The sequence below is a fragment of the Oncorhynchus kisutch genome, linkage group LG8 (assembly GCF_002021735.2).
Source record: "Oncorhynchus kisutch isolate 150728-3 linkage group LG8, Okis_V2, whole genome shotgun sequence".
NCBI classification, from domain to species: domain Eukaryota; kingdom Metazoa; phylum Chordata; class Actinopteri; order Salmoniformes; family Salmonidae; genus Oncorhynchus; species Oncorhynchus kisutch.
The window spans coordinates 27,542,791-27,565,325 of NC_034181.2; the positions used below are offsets into that span (position 1 = coordinate 27,542,791).

General features: G+C 42.7%; 1 protein-coding gene across 5 annotated transcripts in view; it reads left to right on the forward strand.

The window, feature by feature from the left end:
• The window catches only part of ap1b1 (adaptor related protein complex 1 subunit beta 1), a 40,274-nt gene extending 17,739 nt beyond the window's left edge, over window positions 1-22,535 (forward strand). For 3 of the 5 annotated variants that reach the window (XM_031830013.1, XM_031830011.1, XM_031830014.1), the window contains 5 exons: window positions 85-214; window positions 4,710-4,794; window positions 5,398-5,484; window positions 16,595-16,749; window positions 17,758-19,736. In XM_031830013.1, the coding sequence (XP_031685873.1) occupies window positions 85-214; window positions 4,710-4,794; window positions 5,398-5,484; window positions 16,595-16,749; window positions 17,758-17,880 (580 nt within the window). In that variant the 3' untranslated portion in view covers window positions 17,881-19,736. Of the gene's footprint in view, window positions 1-84; window positions 215-4,709; window positions 4,795-5,397; window positions 5,485-16,594; window positions 16,750-17,757; window positions 19,737-20,529 lie in introns of those variants that run through there. The other 2 variants (XM_020490072.2, XM_031830012.1) reach the window with 2 other exon arrangements.

Genomic DNA, 22,535 nt, shown 5'->3' on the forward strand with positions numbered 1-22,535 from the left:
GTCATTGAACCCATCCATCTCTGGTCTGAATGTGATTTCCTCTTGGGTGGTTTCTGGTTCTGACTTGGACTCATCTTTCTCTAGTTTTGGACTGGCCCCTGCCGGCCCTCTCCAGGTCCTCACCCCTCTCGGCCCAAACCAGACAATTGAAGTCAGCCTCCCCCTCAGCACTGTCGGGCCAGTCATGAAGATGGATCCTCTCAACAACCTGCAGGTAACCTTCCCACAACATTAGTTGTACAGGATGTTTCAGAAAACTAGGCTGTGTGAAGAGTTATTGTTTTAAATGTCAGCTTGACATATTGTTACCACATGTGATGTCAGCTTTGGCCTTGACATACAGTTCCTTCAGAAAGTATTCACACCCCTTTACTTTTTCCACATTTTGTTGTTACAGCCTGAATTTAAATGGATTACATTGAGATTTTGTCACTGGCCTACACGCAATACCCCATAATGTCAAAGTGGAGATATGTTTTTAGTAATGTTTACAAATTAATTAAATGAAATGCTTACGTCTTGAGTCAATACAAATTCAATCATTTTGTTATGGCAAGCCACATAAGTTGCATGAACTCACTCTGTGTGCAAAGTAGTGTTTAACATGATTTTTGAATGACTACCTCATCTCTGTACCCCACACATACATTTATCTGTAAGGTCCCTCAGTTGAGCAGTGAAATTCAACCACAAAGACCAGGGATGTTTTCGAATGTCTCACAAAGAAGGCCATCTATTGGTACAAAAAACAATACATTCTAAATGATTTTGAGCATTGTGAAGTTATTAATAACACTTTAAATGGTGTTTTAATACACTCAGTCCCTACAAGATACAGGTGTCCTTCCTAATTTAGTTGCTGTAGAGGAAGGAAACCGCTCAGGGATTTCACTGAGGCCAATGGTGACTTTTTAAAACAGTTATAGAGTTTAATGGCTGTGATAGGAGAACGAAGGGTGGATCAACAAAATTGTAGTTACTCCACAATACTAACCTAAATGACAGGGTGAAAAGAAGAGAGCCTGTACAGAATAAAACATATTCTCAAAACATGCATCCAGTTTGCAATAATGCACTAAAGTAAAACAGCAAAAATGTGGCAACGAAATTAACTTGGAGTACCACTCTCTTAATATCTTTAAGCATGGTGGTGGCTGCATCATGTTATGGGACTGCTTGTCATCGGCAAGGACTAGGGAATATTTTTAGGATAAAACTAAATGTAATCGCGTTAAGCACAGGCAAAATCCTAGAAAACCTGCTTTCCAACAGACATGGGGAGATCAATTCACCTTTCAGCAGTACAATAACCAAAAACACAAGGCCAAATATACACTGGAGTTGCTTACCAAGACTACATTTAATGTTCTGGAGTAGTTACTGTTTGGACTTAAATTGTCTTGAAAATCAATGGCAAGAATTGAAAATGGTTGTCTAGCAATGATCAACAACCAACTTGACAGAGCTTGAAGAATTTGAAAAAGTGTGCAAATATTGTACAATCCAGGTGTGTAAACACTCTTAGAGACTTACCCAGAAAGACTTACAGCTGCCAAAGCTCATTCTACTTATGTAAATTACATTTCTGTATTTAATTTTCAATAAATTAGCAAACATTTCTAAAAACATGTTTTTACTCGTCATTATGGGGTGTTGTGTAGATGGGTGAGAAATCTAATGAATCCATTTTGAATTCATGCTGCAACAAAAAAAAGTTGATTAAGTCAAGGTGTATGAATACTTTGAAGGAACTGTATGCCTTGTTAAATTATACAGTACAGCCCCCAGTTGATGTTATTCGCTTCACATTGTCTTAGCTAGGGCTGGGCAGTATACCGTATTGTATTGATGCAGGGACTGGTTTGGGTTTTTACTTTACCTTCTATACCGGTATTTGAATGCTTAGGTTTGTTAAATGTGATACGCCATGGGTAATGTCAATTTGTATAGTTTGTTACTTGAGTCATCTCTCTCAGCTCTTTCTCCCGGTGCCACTTTCCACACAGACCTAGCCACGCCCCCTGTCACTCAAGGCGCGCATTTGATGTTACTCAACCACGAGACACTTGTGTTCAGTCTGCATGGTCAATGCAACAATACTGTTTTCACTTTGCTTCTTAATATAAATCCACTAGCGTTCAATAATGACACTATTAGTTTGTGTTTCTTACATCAGCAAACAGCTAATTTCTTTTCTTGGCAAGTTGCCCTAAATCTTGTGACGCGAATTGTTAGCCGCTAATAAATGTACAGAGTAAGAGCAAACGTAGCTAGCTAATACAGCCTGATAATGCCAGTGATGGTGTAGACCTGATTGGCATGTTGTTTCTGCAACAGTATCTTTTAAATCAAAGAGGAATATGCTAAGCAAGAATATGTTAGCTACATGAAGTAGCTAAGAGAGAACATGCAATGTAGCCAAAGCTTATAGGGTCCCCTAGGAAACACGTATCAACTCTTTAGTTCCTACCCTGTCACAATAAATCCTCCCTGGCATTTTAATTCGTTGTCATCTCAAACAACACTGTATTCAAAGTGCCCACTATTCTATTCTAACTATATATTAGAATAGTCATTCCATTTCCACGATTCCAACAGTTTTGCTCAATTCGCAAGTCAAATCGCAATTGCAACATTTGGTTAAATATAAGTCCTAGATTATTACATTCCTAAATAAAATACTGTACTTTTTACTCCATACATTTTCCCTAACTCCCAAAAGTACTCATTACATTTTGAATGCTGAGCAGGACAGGAAAATGGTCCAATTCACGCACATGTCAAGAGAACATCCCTGGTCATCTGCTGCCTCTGATCTGGAGGATTCACTAAACACATGTTTTGTTTGTAAATTATGTCTGACTGTTGGAGTGTGCCTCTGGCTATCTGTAAAAAAAATAAAATGGTGACATTTACTTAAGTATATTTAAAACCAAATACTTTAGACTTTAACTCCAGTAGTATTTTACTGGGTGACTTTCACTTTTGAGTAATTTTCTATGAATGTATCCTTTACTCAAGTATGACAATTGGGTACTTTTTCCACCACTGCAATTGAGTGCAGGAAATGCAGAAATTATAAAAGCTCAGAAATTTATTTTGGTTAAATTGAACAGTATAAAACAATCAGAATGGAGAAACATTCTAAGTGATTTCAGAGTCTGTGTTGCCACCCTAGGATCACTCACTACTCATAAAGCACCCTAGGATCACTCACTACTCATAAAGCAAATGTACAACTTGTTAGTCAACAACTAAAAATGCCGTCAGTCTTCCTGTCCATTTTTTTTTTTAAATACTGTGATGTGTCCAAAATATTATATCGCCCAGCCCTAGTCTTAGCTGTGTCATAGCTTCACCTCAAACCATGCTCAAATAATGTCAGGTTATTTAAATTCCTGTGCTACAGAAACTAAGGATGAAATATGACCTAAGAAAGTCTCTGGAACTAGTTTTTAGTTCAGAACCATAACTGAGACTGGGCCTCTTTTGGATTAGAGCAGTCCACCGACGACTTAGAGGCTTAGAGACGAGAGGCTGAAACGAGGGTGGAAGGATGCAACGTTGTGCACCTGGTGAGAGGAGATGAGAGTCCAGGAGAAATGAGAGAGAGGTGGGGGATAGTCATTAGAGGTCACCCCACTCTGTGGTATTAGTCTACACCACGGCTCTGCTCTGTTTCCCTTGGCGCCAACACTGCTCCTCACAGCCGGCTGTATTCCTACAGGAGGAGGAAAAGCTGTGGCCTCTGTACTGTACCTGCTGACAGTTATTTAGCCAACAGTCACGTTCTCGTATCAGCTGATGGAAATGCTTTACTCATCACTGCTAAACTATTTGATCCATACAGGCCCAGGACTTGTATGATGGTACTGTAGGCTATAAAAACATACTTTAGCATAGTGATAATAAAACTGTTTCCATTATTATCCAGTCAGTTGTGTGAAGGTCCGAGAGAGACGTAGGGCGACCGAGGGATACAGAATAGCCCAACTGCAGTATAAACAGCCTGGCAGGCAGAGAGGCACTCTGTCCACACAGCACAAATACTCCCTTATGGATTATGCATGAGTTTCTCCCGTCATGCCCTTCCTGCCACAGGCTCAACTCAACCTCATGGTCCTCATCACTCTTCTATAGAGCAGGCTGATCAATACGGTGACTGCTCCAGGCTCCACAAAGTTCTTAGAGAGTAGACTGTGGTTTAATCCCAACTGTTCCCTATATTGTGTGGGCCCTGGTCAAAAGTAGTGTACTATAAAGGGAATAGGGTGCCATTTGGGATGCATCCTACATCAAGCTTCAATGAAGATGTAGTCAAATGGCCTTTTATGCATCATGTGGTCTATGGACAAATATTTATAATTTTCTATAGCATGCTTTCTTTATTCTCAAGTTGTCAGAGGAAGAACAGAATGGATCAACGTTGAGGGAGGAATAAAAGATGTTGCCTTAGCAAATGGGCCTCACAAATACAGAGAAAGGGATCGAGAGATCACATTGTGTAGTAGATTACAGAGTGCAGTGGATGCTATCGTGTGTGTTGTCGTCTCCACAGGACAGTAACCTCTTGTTCAATAACCCCACACATGCCCTGCAGTGTCTGTCCTTTCAGACCACTTGAAAACAATGAGTCATGGATTGCCCTCTTCATCTCCGTCCTTTCCCTCCTCTCTCTCCCCCTCCCCTCTGTATGATCACTCTCACAGGTGGCTGTGAAGAACAACATTGACGTCTTCTACTTCAGCTGCCAATACCCCATCAGCATGCTGTTTGTTGAAGATGGAAAGATGGGTGAGTGTCTGAATAAACTACTTCGTGAATCAGTGCGTCACTGTTGATTTTAGAGTTTTGATTTATTAGGATCCCCATTTGCCAACGCCAATAGCCACAGCTAGCCTTACTGGGGACCGACACAAATCAAAAAATACATTACAGACAGGACTTTACAATTGACATGCATTTAAAAACATGAACATATTGTGTCACCTGTCAATAGCCTCAAACCAGGATAAGGTTCTCCTAGAAGCTGTGTTTGTGTGCACACAAGTATCTTGTCATGCATTTGCTCTCAGATCACACAATTCTGACGTTGTGTCCAATTTGCCCTGTTCTTTTCCCGCTCTGGTTGATTGGTTCTGGTGGAATGTGGGGGTGTCTGTCCCCCTGTGGAGACTGCAGATGGGGGAGCAGTAGGAACGCTGCTGGGAGCTAATGTTCCGGGATCCTAAAAGCGCAGCAGGGACCGCACTGTTCAGCCCCGCAACAAATTGTTTACCTTTCATTTGTTTTTTATTTCCATTTGCTTTCTCGTCCTCGGTCTCCCTCGTATTTTGCTTTCTTTCTTTCACCCTTTCTCTATTTTTCCCACCACCTTAACTCTTTATCTCTCCCCAGAGCGTCAGGTGTTCCTGGCCACATGGAAAGACATTCCTAATGACAACGAGTCTCAGTTCCAGATCAAAGACTGTCATCTCAACTCAGGTGAGACAGACAAACACGGAGGGATAAAAGGAGAGGGGAGAGGAGGAGAATGTGTACCTCTACATGCTATATGTGTTAAGACAGCTTGACATGTAACCTGGGATGTGGGCTGTGGAAACAGAACCATGTCCGGTCAGAGCTCCAGTCTATCTATTTAATGGATACACAGTGCATTTCGAAAATATTAAGGCCCCTTGAATTTTTCCACATTTTGTTACAGCGTTTGTCTAAAATGTATTCAATTGTTTTTTTTCCCTCATCGATCTACACTCAATACCTGATAATGAGAAGGTGAAAACATGTTTTTAGAAATGTTGGCAAATTTGTTCAAAATGAAAAACAGAAATAACTTATCTACATAAGTATTCAGACCCTTTGCTATGAGTCTCAAAATTGATCTCCGGTGCATCCTGTTTCCATTGATCATCCTTGATGTTTCTACAACTTGATTAGAGTCCACCTGTGGTAAATTCAATTGATTGTACTTTATTTGGGAAGGCACACACCTGTCTATTTAAGATCTCACAGTTGACAGTGCATGTCAGTGCAAAAACCAAGCCTTGAGGTCAAAGGAATTGTCCTTGGAGCTCCGAGACAGGATTGTGTCGTGGTACAGATCTGGAGAAGAGTACCAAAAAATTTCTGCAGTATTGAAGGTCCCCAAGAACACAGTGCTATCCATCATTCTTAAATGGAAGCAGTTTGAAACCATCAAGACTCTTTCTAGAGCTGGCCTTCCGGTCAACCGGAGCAAGGGTCTTGGTCAGGGAGGTGACAAAGAACCTGATGGTCACTCTGACAGAGCTCCGGAGTTCCTCTGTGGACATGGGAGAACCTTCCAGAAGGACAACCATCTCTGCAGTATTCATCCTGCCAAAAGGCACCTAAAGACACTTGGGTCATGAGAAACAAGATTCTTTGGTCTGAAGAAACCAAGATTGAACTCTTTGGCCTGAATGCCAAGCGTCACATCTGAAAGAAACCTGGCACCATGCCTACGGTGAAGCATGGTGGTGGCAGCAGCATCATGCTTTGGGGATATTTTTCAGCAGCAGGGACATGGGAGACTTTTCAGGATTCAGGGAAAGATGAAGGGAGCAAAGTACAGAGAGATCCTTGATGAAACCTGCTCCAGAGTGCTCAGGACCTCAGACTGGGGTGAATGTTCACCTTCCAACAGGACAACGACCCTAAGCACACAGCCAAGCCATGTCTCTGAATGTCCTTGAGTGGCCCAGCCAGAGCCTGCACTTGAACCTGATCGAACATCTCTGGAGAGACCTGAAAATAGCTGTGCAGCAACGCTCCCCATCCTACCTGACAGAACTTGAGAAGATCCGCAAAGAAGAATGGGACAAACTCCCCAAATACAGGTGTGTCAAGCTTGTAGCGTCATACCCAAGAAGACCTTAGGTTAATCGCTGCCAAAGGTGGTTCAACAAAGTATTGAGTAAAGAGTCTGAATACTTATGTAAATGTGATATTTCAGTTTTTTTATTTGTAATACAATTTCTACACCTGTTTTTTGCTTTGTCATTATGGGGTAGTGTGTGTGTAGATTGAGGGGGAAAAAACAATTCAATCCATTTTAGAATAAGGCTGTAACGTAACAAAAAGTAAAAGTCTAGAGGTCTGAATACTTCCTCAATGCACTTTTTTTGTTAGGTAACCTGCTGACCTTATTTACATGTGATAATTAGATTTTACACAAGCATGAAAACAGTTGGGTCTGAGCTAAATGACTAATGCCAGCTTATAGTATATTTTCCTAAATAGATTTAATTTCCTGTAGAGTGAAAATTGATGGTTTAGACCTTCCTGTAGTGTGACAGAGAGACAAGGGCAAGTTAATTAAGGAGTATATCTTTGCTATGCAAGGTAGTTTAAACAGTGACTGTAATTGAAAATTAAGAGTTTAGCTTTTGAATGAAAAGGCAAGAGCTTAGTTAGACTATGGCAGAGTTATCAGTGCTCTGCAGAGGAATAAAGCCACAGACATGAAAAGAGACTTGTGTTTCAGAAAGCTCCATTTCTCTGAATTCTTTCTATGCCTGTTATACACTATATATACAAAAGTATGTGGACACCCCTTGAAATGAGTGGATTTGGCTGTTTCAGCCACACCCGTTGCTGACAGGTGTATAAAATTGAGCGCACAGCCATGCAATCGCCATAGACAAACATTGGCAGTAGAATGGCCTTACTGAAGAGCTCAGGGATGCCACCTTTCCATCAAGTCAGTTTTTCGTGGTTCGGGCTAGGCCCCTTAGTTCCAGTGAGGGGAGATCTTAACGCTACAGCATACAATGACATACTAGACTATTCTGTGCTTCCAACTTTGTGACAACTGTTTGGGGAAGGCCCTTTCCTATTTCAGCATGATAATGCCCCTGTGGAAAAGAAACGCGAGGTCAATACAGAAATGGTTTGTCAAGATCGGTGTGGAAGAACTTAACTGGCCTGCACAGAGCCCTGACCTCAACACCATCCAACACCTTTTTGGGATGAATTGGAACGCCGACTGCAAGCCAGACCTAATTGCTCAACATCAGTGCCCGACCTCACTAATGCTCGTGTGGCTGAATTTTCCAACATCTAGTGGAAAGCTCCCAGAAAAGTGGATGCTGTTATATCCTCAAAAGGGGGACCAACTCCCTATTAATGCCCGTGATTTTGGAATGAAATGTTTGACGAGCAGTTGGTCATGTGGTCGTGTGTGTATTAGCCAAAGAACTGAAAGAGTATGGTTTATGGAAGGAAAAGCTCCACTAGGACCCAGAGCAGATGATGGACAACCGCCTGGTTCCATTATGGTTGTGATTGCAATGCTGTCCCCAAACCCCTTCACATTTTAAAGTTGAACAGTAAAATAGCTGAAGGTCCAGGCCTCTGCATGGAGGCCTATTAGATAGCCATCATATTGCTGCATTCTGATTCCCTCAGTTATAGTAGATTGTTTTAAATACAGGAGCTGGCGCACGCCCAGAATAATAGTTTGTGTGGAGGTGCTGACTGACGGCAAATAAACTATCAAAATAATGTCGCACACTCCATGTATTGTCTCCCAGAAATGTAATGGGTATTTACCGTTTCGGCATCACTGTGCCTTCCTCAGGTTAATGTTATGTATGCACAGTGCAATTAGTGTAACCAATGACAGTAGTGAGGGGTGTGTCATAATGATTAAGTTAATTAAAATGAATTAGTGAAACTGTTAAAAAATAGTATATGGCATATTAAATATTATGCTGTTATCATACAGAAACATAATGGAATATTGTCCATCATATTAGCATCAACCTACATTATTGTTTCATTAAATTACATGATTTTGTATTTCATTTTTGTTACATGTAATCTTTTGGTTCAACCTTAATATATATAATGTACATCATCAACAGGGGGAACATATTAGGTGTACGCTAATAAGCTGTAAAATAATTTTTCAATTTACAAGACTTGTTTATGATGGGTCTGAGATCAAAGTCAATATTCAGACCACTAGGGGTAAATTTTTTTAGATGGGATATCCAGTAAGCCTCCCTTTTGAGGTAGTAGGATCTCGATGTTACCACCTCTCCTTGGTAGAGCAACATGCTCAATGCCTGTGTATTTGAGGGAGGAGATGGGATGGTTAGATTCAACAAAGTGAGCTGCTACTGAATAGTCAATGTTCTTACACCTGATTGAGCTGCGGTGTTCAGCTATGCGTTGTTTTAATTGTCTTTTTGTTTGTCCTACAATGGCTTTTCCACATGAACAGGTGATGAGATACATTACTCCCTTTGTCTTGCATGAGATGATACTCCTAAAAGGGATCTTTCGACCTGTATGTGGGTGTCTGAAGAAATATGTTTTTATGGAGCTATTGCACTGTGTGCATGAGTCACATTTGTAGTTCCCATTTGGGATAGGTGTCAAGAGTTTTTGAGTGGGCTCAGGGGGCATGTCAGATCTCACCAAACTATCTCCTATATTGCGACCTGTTGATTATGTACATTATATATTAAGGTTGAACCAAAGGATTACATGTAACAAAAATGAAATATGAAATTATTTTGTGAAATTCAATGAAACAACAATGTATGTTGATGCTAATATGATGTACAATATTCCATTGTTTCTATATGGTAACAATAGCATAATGTATTTAATATGCTATACACTATATTTTTTTAAGTTTCACTAATTCATTTTAATTGAATCATTATGACACCCCCCCCCCCCCCCCACTACTGTCATTGGTTGCACTAATTGCACTGTGTGCATACATAACCTGGTTCAAGTATTCATGACAATACCCTGAGGAAGGCACAGTGATGCCAAAACGTTGGTAAATACACATTACATTGCTGGGAGACTGTACATGGAGTGTGCGATTTTTCTTTATTTTGATAGTTTATAGTAGACAACCTGTAACACAAGCCTAACAACACCCAGGGGCTACTTATCAATGTTTTATTTAGTGAACATGTGGCAATGAACCAGTGTTTGCCTGGGAGAAAATGATTGAAAAAAATAAATATATACACTACCGGTCTAAAGTTTTAGAACACCTACTTGTTAAAAGGTTTTTCTTTATTTTTACTATTTTCTACATTATAGAATAATAATGATGCCATCTAAACTATGAAATAACTCGCATGGAATCATGTAGTAACCAGAAAAGTGTTAAACAAATCAAAATATATTGTATTTCAGTTTCTTCAAGTAGCCACCCTTTGCCTTGATTACAACTTTGCACACTCTTTCCTTCTCTCAACCAGCTTCATGAGGTAGTCACCTGGGATGCATTTCAATTAACATGTGTGCCTTGTTAAAAGTTAATTTGTGGAATTTCTTAATGTGTTTGAGCCAATCAGTTGTGTTGTGACAAGGTAGGGGGGTATACAGGAGATAGCCCTATTTGGTAAAAGACCAAGTCCATATTATGCCAAGAACAGCTCAAATAAGCAAAGAGAAATGACAGTCCATCATTACTTTAAGACATGAAGGTCAGTCAATCCGGAAAATGTAAAGGACTTTGAAAGTTTCTTCAAATGCAGTCGCAAAAACCATCAAGCGCTATGATGAAACTGGCTCTCATGAGGACCGCCACAGGAAAGGAAGACCCAGAGCTACCTCTGCTGCAGAGGATAAGTTCATTAGTTACCAGCCTCAGAAATTGCAGCCCAAATAAATGCTTCAGAGTTCAAGTAACAGACACATCTCAACATTAACTGTTCAGAGGAGACTGTGTGAATCAGTCCTTGATGGTTGAGTTGCTGCAAAGAAACCACTACTAAAGGACACCAACAAGAAGAGACTTGCTTGGGCCAAGAAACACGAAAAATGGACATTAGACCGGTGGAAATTTGAGATTTTGGGTTCCAACCGCCGTGTCTTTGTGAGATGCGGTGTGGGTGAACGGAACGCATGTGTATTTCTCACAGTAAAGCATGGAGGAGGTGTGATGGTGTCGGGGTGTTTTGCTGGTGACACTGTCTGATTTATTTAGAATTCTAGACACACTTAACCAGCATGGCTACCACAGCATTCTGCAGCAATACGGCATCCCATCTGGTTTGCGCTTAGTCCCACTATCATTTGTTTTTCAACAGGACAATGACCCAAAACACACCTCCATGCTGTGTAAGGGCTATTTGACAAAGGAGCGTGATGGAGTGCTGCGTCAGATGACCTGGTGCCACAATCCCTGACCTCAAACCAATTGAGATGGTTTGGGATGAGTTGGACCACAGAGTGAAAGAAAAGCAGCCAACAAGGGCTCTGCATATGTGGGAACTCTTTCAAGACTGTTGGAAAACTATTCCAGGTGTAGCTGGTTGAGAGAATGCCAAGAGTGTGCAAGGCTGTCAAGGCAAAGGGTGGCTTTTTAAAGATTCTCAAATATAAATAAGTGTTTAACACTTTTGGTGACTACATGTGATATGTCCATAGTTTTGATGTCTTCATTATTATTCTACACCATAGAAAATAGTGAAAATAAAGAAACCCTCACAACGTTGATAATAGCAAACTGCTCTCCCACACGGTTGGACGTACTGCCAAATTCTCTAAAATGATTTTACAGGCGGCTTATGGTAGAGAAATTAACATTAAATTATCTGGCAACCGCTCTGGTGGACATTCCTGCAGTCAGCATGAGAATTGCACACTCCCTCAACTTGAGACATCTGTGGCATTGTGCTGTGTGACAACTGCCCCCAGAAGAAGGTTCACCTGTTTTAATGATCATGCTGTTTAATCAGCTTCTTGATATGCCAGACCTGTCAGGTGGATGGATTATCTTGGCAAAGGAGAAATGCTCACTAACAGGGATGTAATTTGTGCACAACATTTGAGAGAAATAAGCTTTTTCCTCATCAATCTACACCCAATACCCCATAATGACAAAGCAAAAACACGTTTTTATAAATTGTACAAATGTATTAAAAATGTTACAATTAAATTTGACAAGTATTCAGACCCTTTACTCAGTACTTTCTTGAAGCACCTTTGGCAGCGATTTTAGCATAGTCTTCATGGGTAGGACTCTACAAGCTTGGCACACCTGTATTTGGGGGGTTTCTCACATTCTTCTCTGCAGATCCTCTTAAGCTCTTTCAGTTTGGATGGGGAGCGTTGCTGCACAGCTATTTTCAGGTCTCTCCAGAGACGTTCGATCAGGTTCAAGTCCAGGCACTGGCTGGGCCACTCAAGGACATTCAGACTTGTCCCGAAGCCACTCCTGCGTTGTCTTGGCTGTGTGCTTAGGGTCATTGTCCTGTTGGAAGGTGAACATTCGCCCCAGTCTGAGGTCCTGAGCACTCTGGAGCAGGTTTCATCAAGGATCTCTCTGTACTTTGCTCCATTAATCTTTTCCTGACTAGTCTTCCAGTCACTGTAAAACATCCCCAAAGCATGATGATGACACCACTGTGCTTCACTGTAGGGATGGTGCCAGGTTTCCTCCAGGCGTGACGGTTGGCATTCAGGCCAAAGAGTTCAATCTTGGTTTCATCAGACCAGAGAATCTTGTTTCTCATGGTCTGAGTCTTTAGGTGCCTTTTGGCAAACTCCAAGCAGGCTGTCATACCTTTTACTGAGGCATGGCTTCCATCTGGCCACTCTACCATAAATGACTGATTGATGGAGTGCTGCAGAGATGGTTGTATTTCTGGAAGGTTCTCCCGTCTCCACAGAAGAACTCTGGAGCGGTCAGGGAGGTGACCAAGAACCTGATGGTCACTCTGACAAAGGCCCATCTCCCCCCAATTGCTCAGTTTGGCCGGGTGGCCAGCTCTCTGAAAAGTGTTGGTGGTTCCATTCTTCCTCCATTTAAGAATGGTGGATGCCACTGTTCTTGGGGACCTTCAGTGCTGCAGAAATTGTTACCCTTCCCCAGATCTGTGCCTTGACACAATCCTGCCTCGGAGCTCTACGGACAATTCCTTCGACCTCAGGGCTTGGTTTTTGCTCTGACATGCACAGTCAACTGTTGGACCTTTTTTTGATGATAGGTGTGTGACTTTACAAATTATTGCTTCTCTTTTGACCCAATGATCACTCGGCTACACAGCTGATGCCAACTGGACTTTTCAATAACACTGTACCTCATTTTGTTTACCTGTCGGCCCAAGCCTCAACTCCGGGTCCTCTATGTACCTAACTGACCCGCTCTGCCCATTCATCGCCATTTACTCGTTGTTGTCTTAGCTCTCATGATCAACACCCCTGATTTGCTTTATGCCTCTCTCTGTCAATATGCCATGTCTACTGCTGTCTTGGCTAGTTCTTAATGTTGTATTTCACTGTAGAGCCCTCAGTCTAGCTCAAAATGCCTTAGATAGCTCTTTTGTCCCACCCCACACATGCGGAGACCTCATCTGGCTTACGTGTCTCATCGTCACTCAACGCCTAGGTTTACCTCCACTGTACTCACATCCTACCATTCCCTTCTCTGTACATTAGGCCTTGAATCTATTCTACCACTCCCAGAAATCTGTTCCTTTTTCTCTTTCCCCAACGCACTAGATGACCAGTTCTTATATCCTTTAGCCATACCCTTATCCTACTCCTCCCCTGTTCCTCTGGTGATGTAGAGGTTAACCCAGGCTCTGTAGCCCCCAGTTCCACTCCTATTCCCCAGGCGCTATCATTTGTTGACTTCTGTAACCGTAAATGCCTTGGTTTCATGCATCTTACCATCAGAAGCCTCCTCCCTATGTTTGTTTTATTCACTGCTTTAGCACACCGCCAACCCTGATGTCCTAGCCGTGTCTGAATCCTGGCTTAGGAAGGCCAAAAACTCAGAAGTTTCCATCCCTAACTAGAACATTTTCCGCCAAGTTAAAACTGCCAAAGGGGGTGGTTAGCCTGTAGAGTTCTGTCATGCTATTCAGGTCTGTGCCCAAAAGGTTTGATCCACTACTTTTAAAAATACACTTTTCCAGAAACAAGTCTCTCACGGCTGCCACTTGTTATAGACTCCCCCCTCGCCGTGCCCTGGACACCATATGTTGAGAGTTTGTACTGTTAGGTGACCTAAACTGGAACATGCTTAACACCCCGGCCATCCGTCCTACAATCTAAACTGGATGCCCTCAATCTCACACAAATTATCACGGAACCTACCAACCCTAAATATGTAACCATGGGCACCCTCTTAGATATCATCCTGACCAACCTGCCCTATAAATACACCTCTGCTGTCTTCAACCAGGATCTCAACAATCACTGCCTCATTGCCTCATTGTAATGGGTCCGCGGTCAAACGACCAACCCTCATCACTGTCAATCGCTCCATAAAACACTTCAGCGAGCAGGCCTTTCTAATCGGGTATCCTGGAAGGATATTGATCTTATTCCATCAGTAGAGGATGCCTGGTTATTCTTTAAAAGTGCTTTCCTCACCATCTTAAATAAGCATGCCCCGTTCAAAAAAATGTAGAACTATCAACAGATATAGCCCTTGGTTCACTCCAGACCGGACTGCCCTTGACCAGCACAAAAACATCCTGTGGCGTACTACATTAGAATAGAATAGCCCCCACGATATGCAACTTTTCAGGGAAGTTAGGAACCAATATACACAGGCAGTTAGGAAAGCAAAGACTAGCTTTTTCAAACAGAAATGTCCATCCTGTAGCACAAACTCAAATGTTCTGGGACACTGTAAAGTCCATGGAGAATAAGAGCACCTCCTCCCAGCTGCCCACTGCACTGAGGCTAGGAAACACTGTCACCACTGATAAATCTACGATAATCAAGAATTGCAATAAGCATTTTTCTACGGCTGGCCATGCTTTCCACCTGGCTACCCCTACCCCGGTCAACAGCTCTGCACCCCCCACAGCAACTTGCCCAAGCCTCCCCCATTTCTCCTTCACCCAAATCCAGATAGCTGATGTTCTGAAAGAGCTGCAAAATCTAGACCCCTACAAATCAGCAGGGTTAGACAATCTGGACCCCTATATCTTTTCTCAAATGATCCGCCACAATTGTTGCAACCCCTATTACTAGCCTGTTCAACCTCTCTCTCGTATTGTCTGATATCCCCAAATATGGGAAAGCTTCCGCCGTCATCGGAGACACACTAGACCCAAACTGTTACAGACCTATATCTATCCTACCCCGCCTTTTGTAAGGTCTTCGAAAGCCAAGTTGAACAGATCACCGACCATTTCAAATCTCACTGTACCTTCTCCGCTATGCAAGCTGGTTTCCGAGCTGGTGCACCTCAGTCACGCTCAAGGTCCTAAACGATATCATAACCGCCATCGATAAAAGACAGTACTGTGCAGCTGTCTTCATCGACCTGGCCAAGGATTTCGATTGTCAATCACCCCATTCTTATCGACAGACTCAACAGCCTTGGTTTCTCAAATGACTGCCTTGCCTGGTTCACCAACTAATTCTCTGACAGAGTTCAGTGTGTCAAATCGGAGGGCCTGTGGTCCGGACCTCTGGCAGTCTCTATGGGAGTGCCACAGGGTTCAATTCTCGGGCCAACTCTTTTCTCTGTACACATAAATGATGTCGCTTTTGCTGCTGGTGATTCTCTGATCCACCTCTACACAGACGAAACCGTTTTGTATACATCTGGCCCTTCATTGGATGCTGTGTTAACTAACCTCCAGATGAGCTTCAATGCCATGCAACACTCCTTCCGTGGCCTCCAACTGCTCTTAAATGCAAGTAAAACTAAATGCAACTCTTCCTTTGGCCGCCTTTCCTTCCAGTTCTTTGCTGCCAATGACGGGAACGAATTGCAGAAATCACTGAAGCTGGAGACGCATCTCCCTCACTAACTTTATGCATCAGCTGTCAGAGCAGCATACCGATCATTGCACCTGTATATAGCCCATCTGTAAATAGCCCACCCAACTACCTCATCCCCATGTTATTTTTTTGTTGTTGCTCCTTTGCACCCCAGTATTTCTACTTGCACATTTATCTTCTGCACATCTATTACTCCAGTGTTTAATTGCTAAATTGTAATTATTTCGCCACTATGGAATATTTATTGCCTTACCTCCCTAATATTGCTACATTTGCACACACTGTATATAGATTTTTCTATTGTGTTATTGACTGTACGTTTGTTTATCCCATGTGTAACTCTGTGTCACACTGCGTTGCTGTATCTTGGCCAGGTCGCAGTTGTAAATGAGAACTTGTTATCAACTGGCCTACCTGGTTAAATAAATAAATAAAATGTCCAGTCAATTGAATTTACCACAGGTGAACGAACTCCCAGGTTGTAGATACATCTCAAGGATGATCAATGGAAACAGATGCGCCTAAGCTCAATTTCGAGTCTCATAGCAAAGGGTCTGAATACTTATGTAAATAAGGTATTTCTGTTTTTATTTTTAATAAATGTGCACATATTTCTAAACCTGTGTTTTTCTTTGTCATTATAGGTATTTTGTGTAGATTGCAAAAAATATATATTTAATCCATTTTAGAATAAGGCTGTATAGTAACAAAATGTGGAAAAGGTCTAGGGGTTTGAACTTTCTGAAGTCACTGACAAAATAACATTTTAAAATGTGAACTGTGTATTTCAAGTTTAAGAAGTGCCACAGATTGTGTTTGAGGGTTATTCTCTTATCCCCCAAAACAGATGCAGCCAGCAGCAAGCTGCAGGGCAGTAACATCTTCACCATAGCCAAGCGCACAGTGGAGGGCCAGGACATGCTTTACATGTCCATCAAACTGTCCAATGGCATCTGGGTGCTGGCTGAACTGAGGGTGCAGGCTGGAAACTCCAACTACACGGTGAGCACAGGGACAGGGGAGGGACTGAGAACAACTTTTTATTAAAGGCGAGAAATCTAGGAAAGACGGGTGGATAAGAATCACTTCAGTGACAGCAGAGCGGAGTGTAGGGATGGAGTGGGGATGAATAGAGATGGGCATGATCTGGAGTGTGGGGATGAATAGAGATGGGCATGATCTGGAGTGTAGGGATGAATAGAGATGGGCATGATCTGGAGTGTAGGGATGAATAGAGATGGGCATGATCTGGAGTATAAGGATGAATAGAGATGGGCATGATCTGGAGTGTAAGGATGAATAGAGATGGGCATGATCTGGAGTGTGTATGGGTGAGTGAGTCATCACCACCAACCCTGCTGGCTAAGAGTATTTCACCTGAGGGGGGGGGTGTCTGTGGGTATTGTTTCATTTGTGATGCATTGTGTGTCAGTGTACTGTTGTCTGCTTACTTGGTTATTAGCAGTAGCCCAGGACATTGTGCATGAGTATTTCAGAACAGTGACCTTGACATGACTCCTCAGCCCATCTCGTTTGTCAATGTGCTTTAGGATCATGTTTTTATTCATTATACAGGCATTTACTGTCTTCTTTCCCCAGCCTAGATGAGTCCATTTCAGTCAGTCAATCAGTTTTATCCATCTCGCTCAAATGTAGCATTTTAAATGTAATTCCTTCACAGTTCATTGTGCATTCAGCTTGACTCATCTGTCAGTGGTTGAAGCCTCTGTATTTGTTGGTATTTTCGTTCAGGAGATGAATGAGTTTTCAGTCTGTGAAATGACTCAACTGAGGTGTTTGATCAGCCCTTGACTGTTTGTCTTGTTCTGTTAGTATGTCTGTAGTTGTGTTTTTGTCTCCACTTGTGCTGTTCTTAATTTGTCTAGGATTTAGAGTTTTTTTTCTTCTTTTCATATATATCTCTCAGCCTGAACACCTGTCAGGATATGCCCTCTTTCTGTTGCTTTCTCCTATTCCTACTACCCCTTAAGGCTCTCTTCCTCCCTACAGATGACTACCATCAGAAGATCTGGATCTTCACAGAAGATGCTAACATTTTTCACATGTGCAGCATGCACTCTCACATCTCTGTGCTGCTGCATGGATCTGATGCTCTCTCAGTACAACACGTGAAAGTCAACCTGACACATGCTTGTGTTGAGCAGTTATTTTTAGCATGAGAAAAGAACACTGTGGATCGTACTCAGCCTGTGGGAAGATTCCACAGCTCCCTGTAGAAAGGCAGTAAAGCTGACATCAGTTAAGAAATGATGCCATCCTAACTCTATATATTGGCTAACTGACAACGTCACAAGCGATGCGTGTGATTCAGTGGGGCAAAAGTCTGTTGTGATTCTGGATGGCCAGATAGCTAACAATAATGCCAAGAAGCTGCCATGTGGGGAGTCGTAAGTGGCTCGTTTCAGCTAGTTGTGTCTTGTTCTTGATACCATTTTGAGGTGTCTTGACTGATGTCATGTCTGCTAATATGGCAAAAATTTGCTAGGTAACCAACAACTGTAATAATGTATTTGAGAGAAGTGCTCATTGTGCAAATGTATTTGTTTTCAATAAACGTTGGAGACTAACTAATGTAGTTTACATGTCAACAATCTAAGCCAATCTTGTCTGTTTTGCCTCATAGTTGAGCACATGTCGGTTTGGTTGCTAAACAACCAAACCTTCTATACTAACTGGGTCTACTCTAACGTAACGTTGCTAACCCCAATGCTCCTCCATCACCCCACCTATTTGGTCCCAGTTATCCCATGATGCTCAGCTTCTTAGCTCTGTCTTTTAAAGTGGAGCACCGGGCCCTCACCTCTCGTCCCCATGGCAACAGCATGACCAATGGCAAGGGCTGGTTCACTCCCCCCTCCCCAAGAGTGGCTAATTGCAGGGGTTTGTGGGAGAATGGTGCTCTGGTACAGCCAGCGCCATGACCGTGCCACCATACACAACTTCTATTTACTCAACTTTCAGCTCTCCTTTTTCCCCCACTCATCGTTCAATCTTGGATATCCTTATATGGTGCAGAAATCACAGCATCTTTACATCTTCCTACATCTTCTTCCATTCTCCTAAAACACTACCACCACCCACCTGCACTGTTTCTACCAGTCACTGTTCTCTACAGCTAGTTATTTTTCTTCTCTGTCCTTTATTCTCTCACTCTCTCCTTCACACGCCACCCTCATATTGACTCACAGGCAGATTATTCAGCAGCATTTTACAAAGCCTTAAGCAAAATGCCCACACACCATGTAAACCTAGTTGATCAGAGCTTTTCTACAACCTGGTTTAATAAGCTGATCCTTATGACAGCCAGCTAGGCCTAGTTTTCTCCAACTTGGCCTAGGTTGTGTGTTTCTGACTAATCATGCCAGCACCATTATGCATTAGTAAAGAGCCAGCAGTACACAGAGCAGCGGCAGCCCTGGAGGGAGGAGTTGTGTAGTGTTCCCACTCGTCTAGCGCAGCATTGTGGAATGTACCAATGCAGTGCTGGGGGACACTCTGTCACCATGGTACAGCAGTGTGATCTCCTGTCCCATGGGTCAGAGAGGGACCTGGTGTGAACCTCTGTCTAATGGGACTTCAAATGCTTCTGGACAGTTAATGACAATTGCTGTTAGAACTGCTAAGCACGAGCCAGTCAGAACTGTCAAACACCACACAATCACCCTGGCACCTCAAACACATGGCTACAGTTGTACTGCTGCAAACGCACGGCTACAGTAGTACTGCTGCAAACGCACGGCTACAGTAGTACTGCTGCAAACGCACGGCTACAGTAGTACTGCTGCAAACGCACGGCTACAGTAGTACTGCTGCAAACGCACGGCTACAGTAGTACTGCTGCAAACGCACGGCTACACACAATTTTGAGTTTTTCCTGCATGAGCTCTAATGAAAAGGAAACCGCCTCTAAGAGCTCTATTAGTTCCTGCAGCAACATTCTCAACTTCACAAGGAGAGAAGGAATGAGACATTTTTTTTTCTGCTCCAAGCTGATAAGATTGAATAAAAGGCAGCATTTATAATGCTAATAAATTCTCCCCCGCAAATAAAATGAAACAAAATGCCTCTGCTGAAATGGTGGGAATAGAGGAGGTTGGGAGCTATTCACTCTTCAGTCATGAGTCAGTGAAGCTGCTGAAATAATTACCATGCTTAATAAACAGACGGTGCTTAAAGTCCTGCCATTACAGTTGCATTGCACTAACTGACTAGACTAGCATATCGAAAGGAGCTTTTCTTGAAGGTATGAAAAAGTGGCCCGGCGAATTAGCCTTCATCCCGTCCATACAGCTTCCTCATCCCTGAAAAGGCTCTCTCTCTCTTAAGGATGTTCGGTCAAATGATGACCAGGAAAGGTGTGATTCTGTTTTAGATCACTGAACTATAGTTCATCTCTCATAGCACTTGACTCCTGAGATAAAGACGAGGGCAGCAGGTGCTCCACATGAGAGATTATATTTGTTGTTTATGAAGAAATGACACTGAGCTGTTTTGTTGATTTTAGTTATTAAATAGAAATGTACTGTATATTGTTGACTGCTTCGCTAGCTTGTCCATGTCTTCCTAAAACAATAGCTTCTACCTGACGTTTGTTCTCCATGTCACGCTGACTTTTGAAACTGTTTTGCTTTTGCTGAACATCTGAACTAGTGTGCTTATTGACCAGGTGCTCTCAACACCTAACACCTGCTAACAGAAGGACTACTATCTCCTTGCCCAGCCAGACCATGTAGTAACTAACTCTCTCTTCTCTCTCCTCAGATCTCTCTGAAGTGCAGAGCACCAGAGGTGTCCCAGTGTGTGTTCCAGTGCTACGAGGCAGTGCTGAAGAACTGAACCCCTGACAGGGCTGAAGTAGGGGGGAATCCTGAGACATGGAGACTGGAGACTGGCCCTGACTGGAGGGACCTCCTGGACCCCCAACCCTCCTGACCCTCTCCTCCCCCTTCTCCTGACATACAGGCTTTTGAAAGACCCTTTCCTTGTAAAATCTCCAACTTTGCTGTCTGTCTGTCTGTGCCTCCCTGGGGACGCTGGTTTCTATCTGTTCTTTCTGTCAAGCACTAACCCTCCACTCTACAAGTCCTTATCTGATTTAAGTCTGAAGTCTCTAGCCCTCATGGTCCCAATGCTTTCTATAGACCAATCCTGTCACTCACGTCAATAGTTGGAATTACCTCTGTCTTCTTCACCTTGAACATGGTTGGGGTTGTGTTTCCCATAACCCACCAAGTCTAGTCGGTCTTCAATGAGAGCTCACTACCCTGTCAGATCTCCCTTGCATGATGGCCTAACTCCAGTCCAGCCCGTGCTGATCTGATTCAGTTCACCCTCCTCCCATGAGCCTCTAATCTGGGACACACCTGGTAGGGATTTTCAGCTAGTGCTGCTGGAGGAGACTGATGCGATGGACTCTTGTTCCTTGTGACTGTTTCTCCATACCCCCCCCTGATGTCTTCTCTTTTCACGATTATCTCACCTCGCGTCTCTGCAAATTAGTACCTATATTTAGTGTGTGTAATCAGCAGTTAAATCTCTACTGTCAGCATACCTTTTGGTGCTTCACATTAAAATGTGGCAGTACAGACACATTGTTTCCCCATATCTTGGGGCTGTGAAGCACCTGCTGTGTTCCTGTTCTCACTTCACTCACCCCTCAGCCCCTCCCCTGCCGCCCCTCTCAATGTCTTCACTTCTTCTCTCTCACAAACACTCTCCTCCTTTTTATTTTAAAGGGATGTGATGTCCCAGCTAGTAAGAGACACTAAATGTTTTGGAACACACCATGTCACATATGTGTTTAGTTTGTTGTTTGCTCTTGATGTGCCCATTGGGCTTGTTTATTGTTGTTGTACTCAATCTCTGCTGTCTCTTGGAGCAGGTCTCTCTCTCCTGTGTGTGTGTGTGCATGTATTTGTGTGTTGGGGTGCCTGTGTGCTATTTGTTATTAGAGATGGTTGGAGCAACATCTAAGGCTACATTTACACAGGCAGCCCAATTCTGATATTTTGCCCAATTATTGGCGAAAGATCTGATCTGATTCGTCAAAAGACCAATTATTGCCAAATAGATCAGAATTGGGCTGCCTGTGTAAACTCAGCAATATACTCCTCACTACTACATACAATACTTTTTCTTTCCCTAATTCTTGCCCCTTTTCTTCTTTAAAGTAATTCCATTGTATTCCCAGGTTTGTGTTTGCAGTGTAATTTAAGTTTTAACTCTGGGCATGCAGGCGGGCGAGGGCCACAGATGTTTGGATGTTGTTTCTGCTGTGTGCGCTCTGTTAATCAGGGCTGCTTGGGCTCCCTGCCAGGTTGTTGCATTCTCCTCCCCTCTTAGTTGGTCAAGTACCTCTGCCACCTGTCATAGAGGCTTCAAACCACCTGTATGATCTATACTTTATCTGTATAGGAAACTAACTGTAGAGGTAGCACACATCATGAAGTCTTTTGTATGAAGAAAATCTGACCAACTCAACTTCACCATTCTGTTTTACCTAGTCTCTTTGGAAAATGAATTGGTTATTTAAACTTTTGAGTCATTGAATCAGAACCCTCTGGAACAGCTCCACAGTGAGCACTTTCACTACTTGGAGATGAGTGGATTTACTTGGTCTGCGTGTGGTGAAAACTGACTAGTGTGTATGTGATGAGAAGCTGTAAAATAGCTGGTGAAGGAGAAATCTAATGTTTTTTTGATTGACCGTTTGTGTGTACATCATTTGAAACAGAACTATTAAAAATCCGATATATTCACAAATGCCA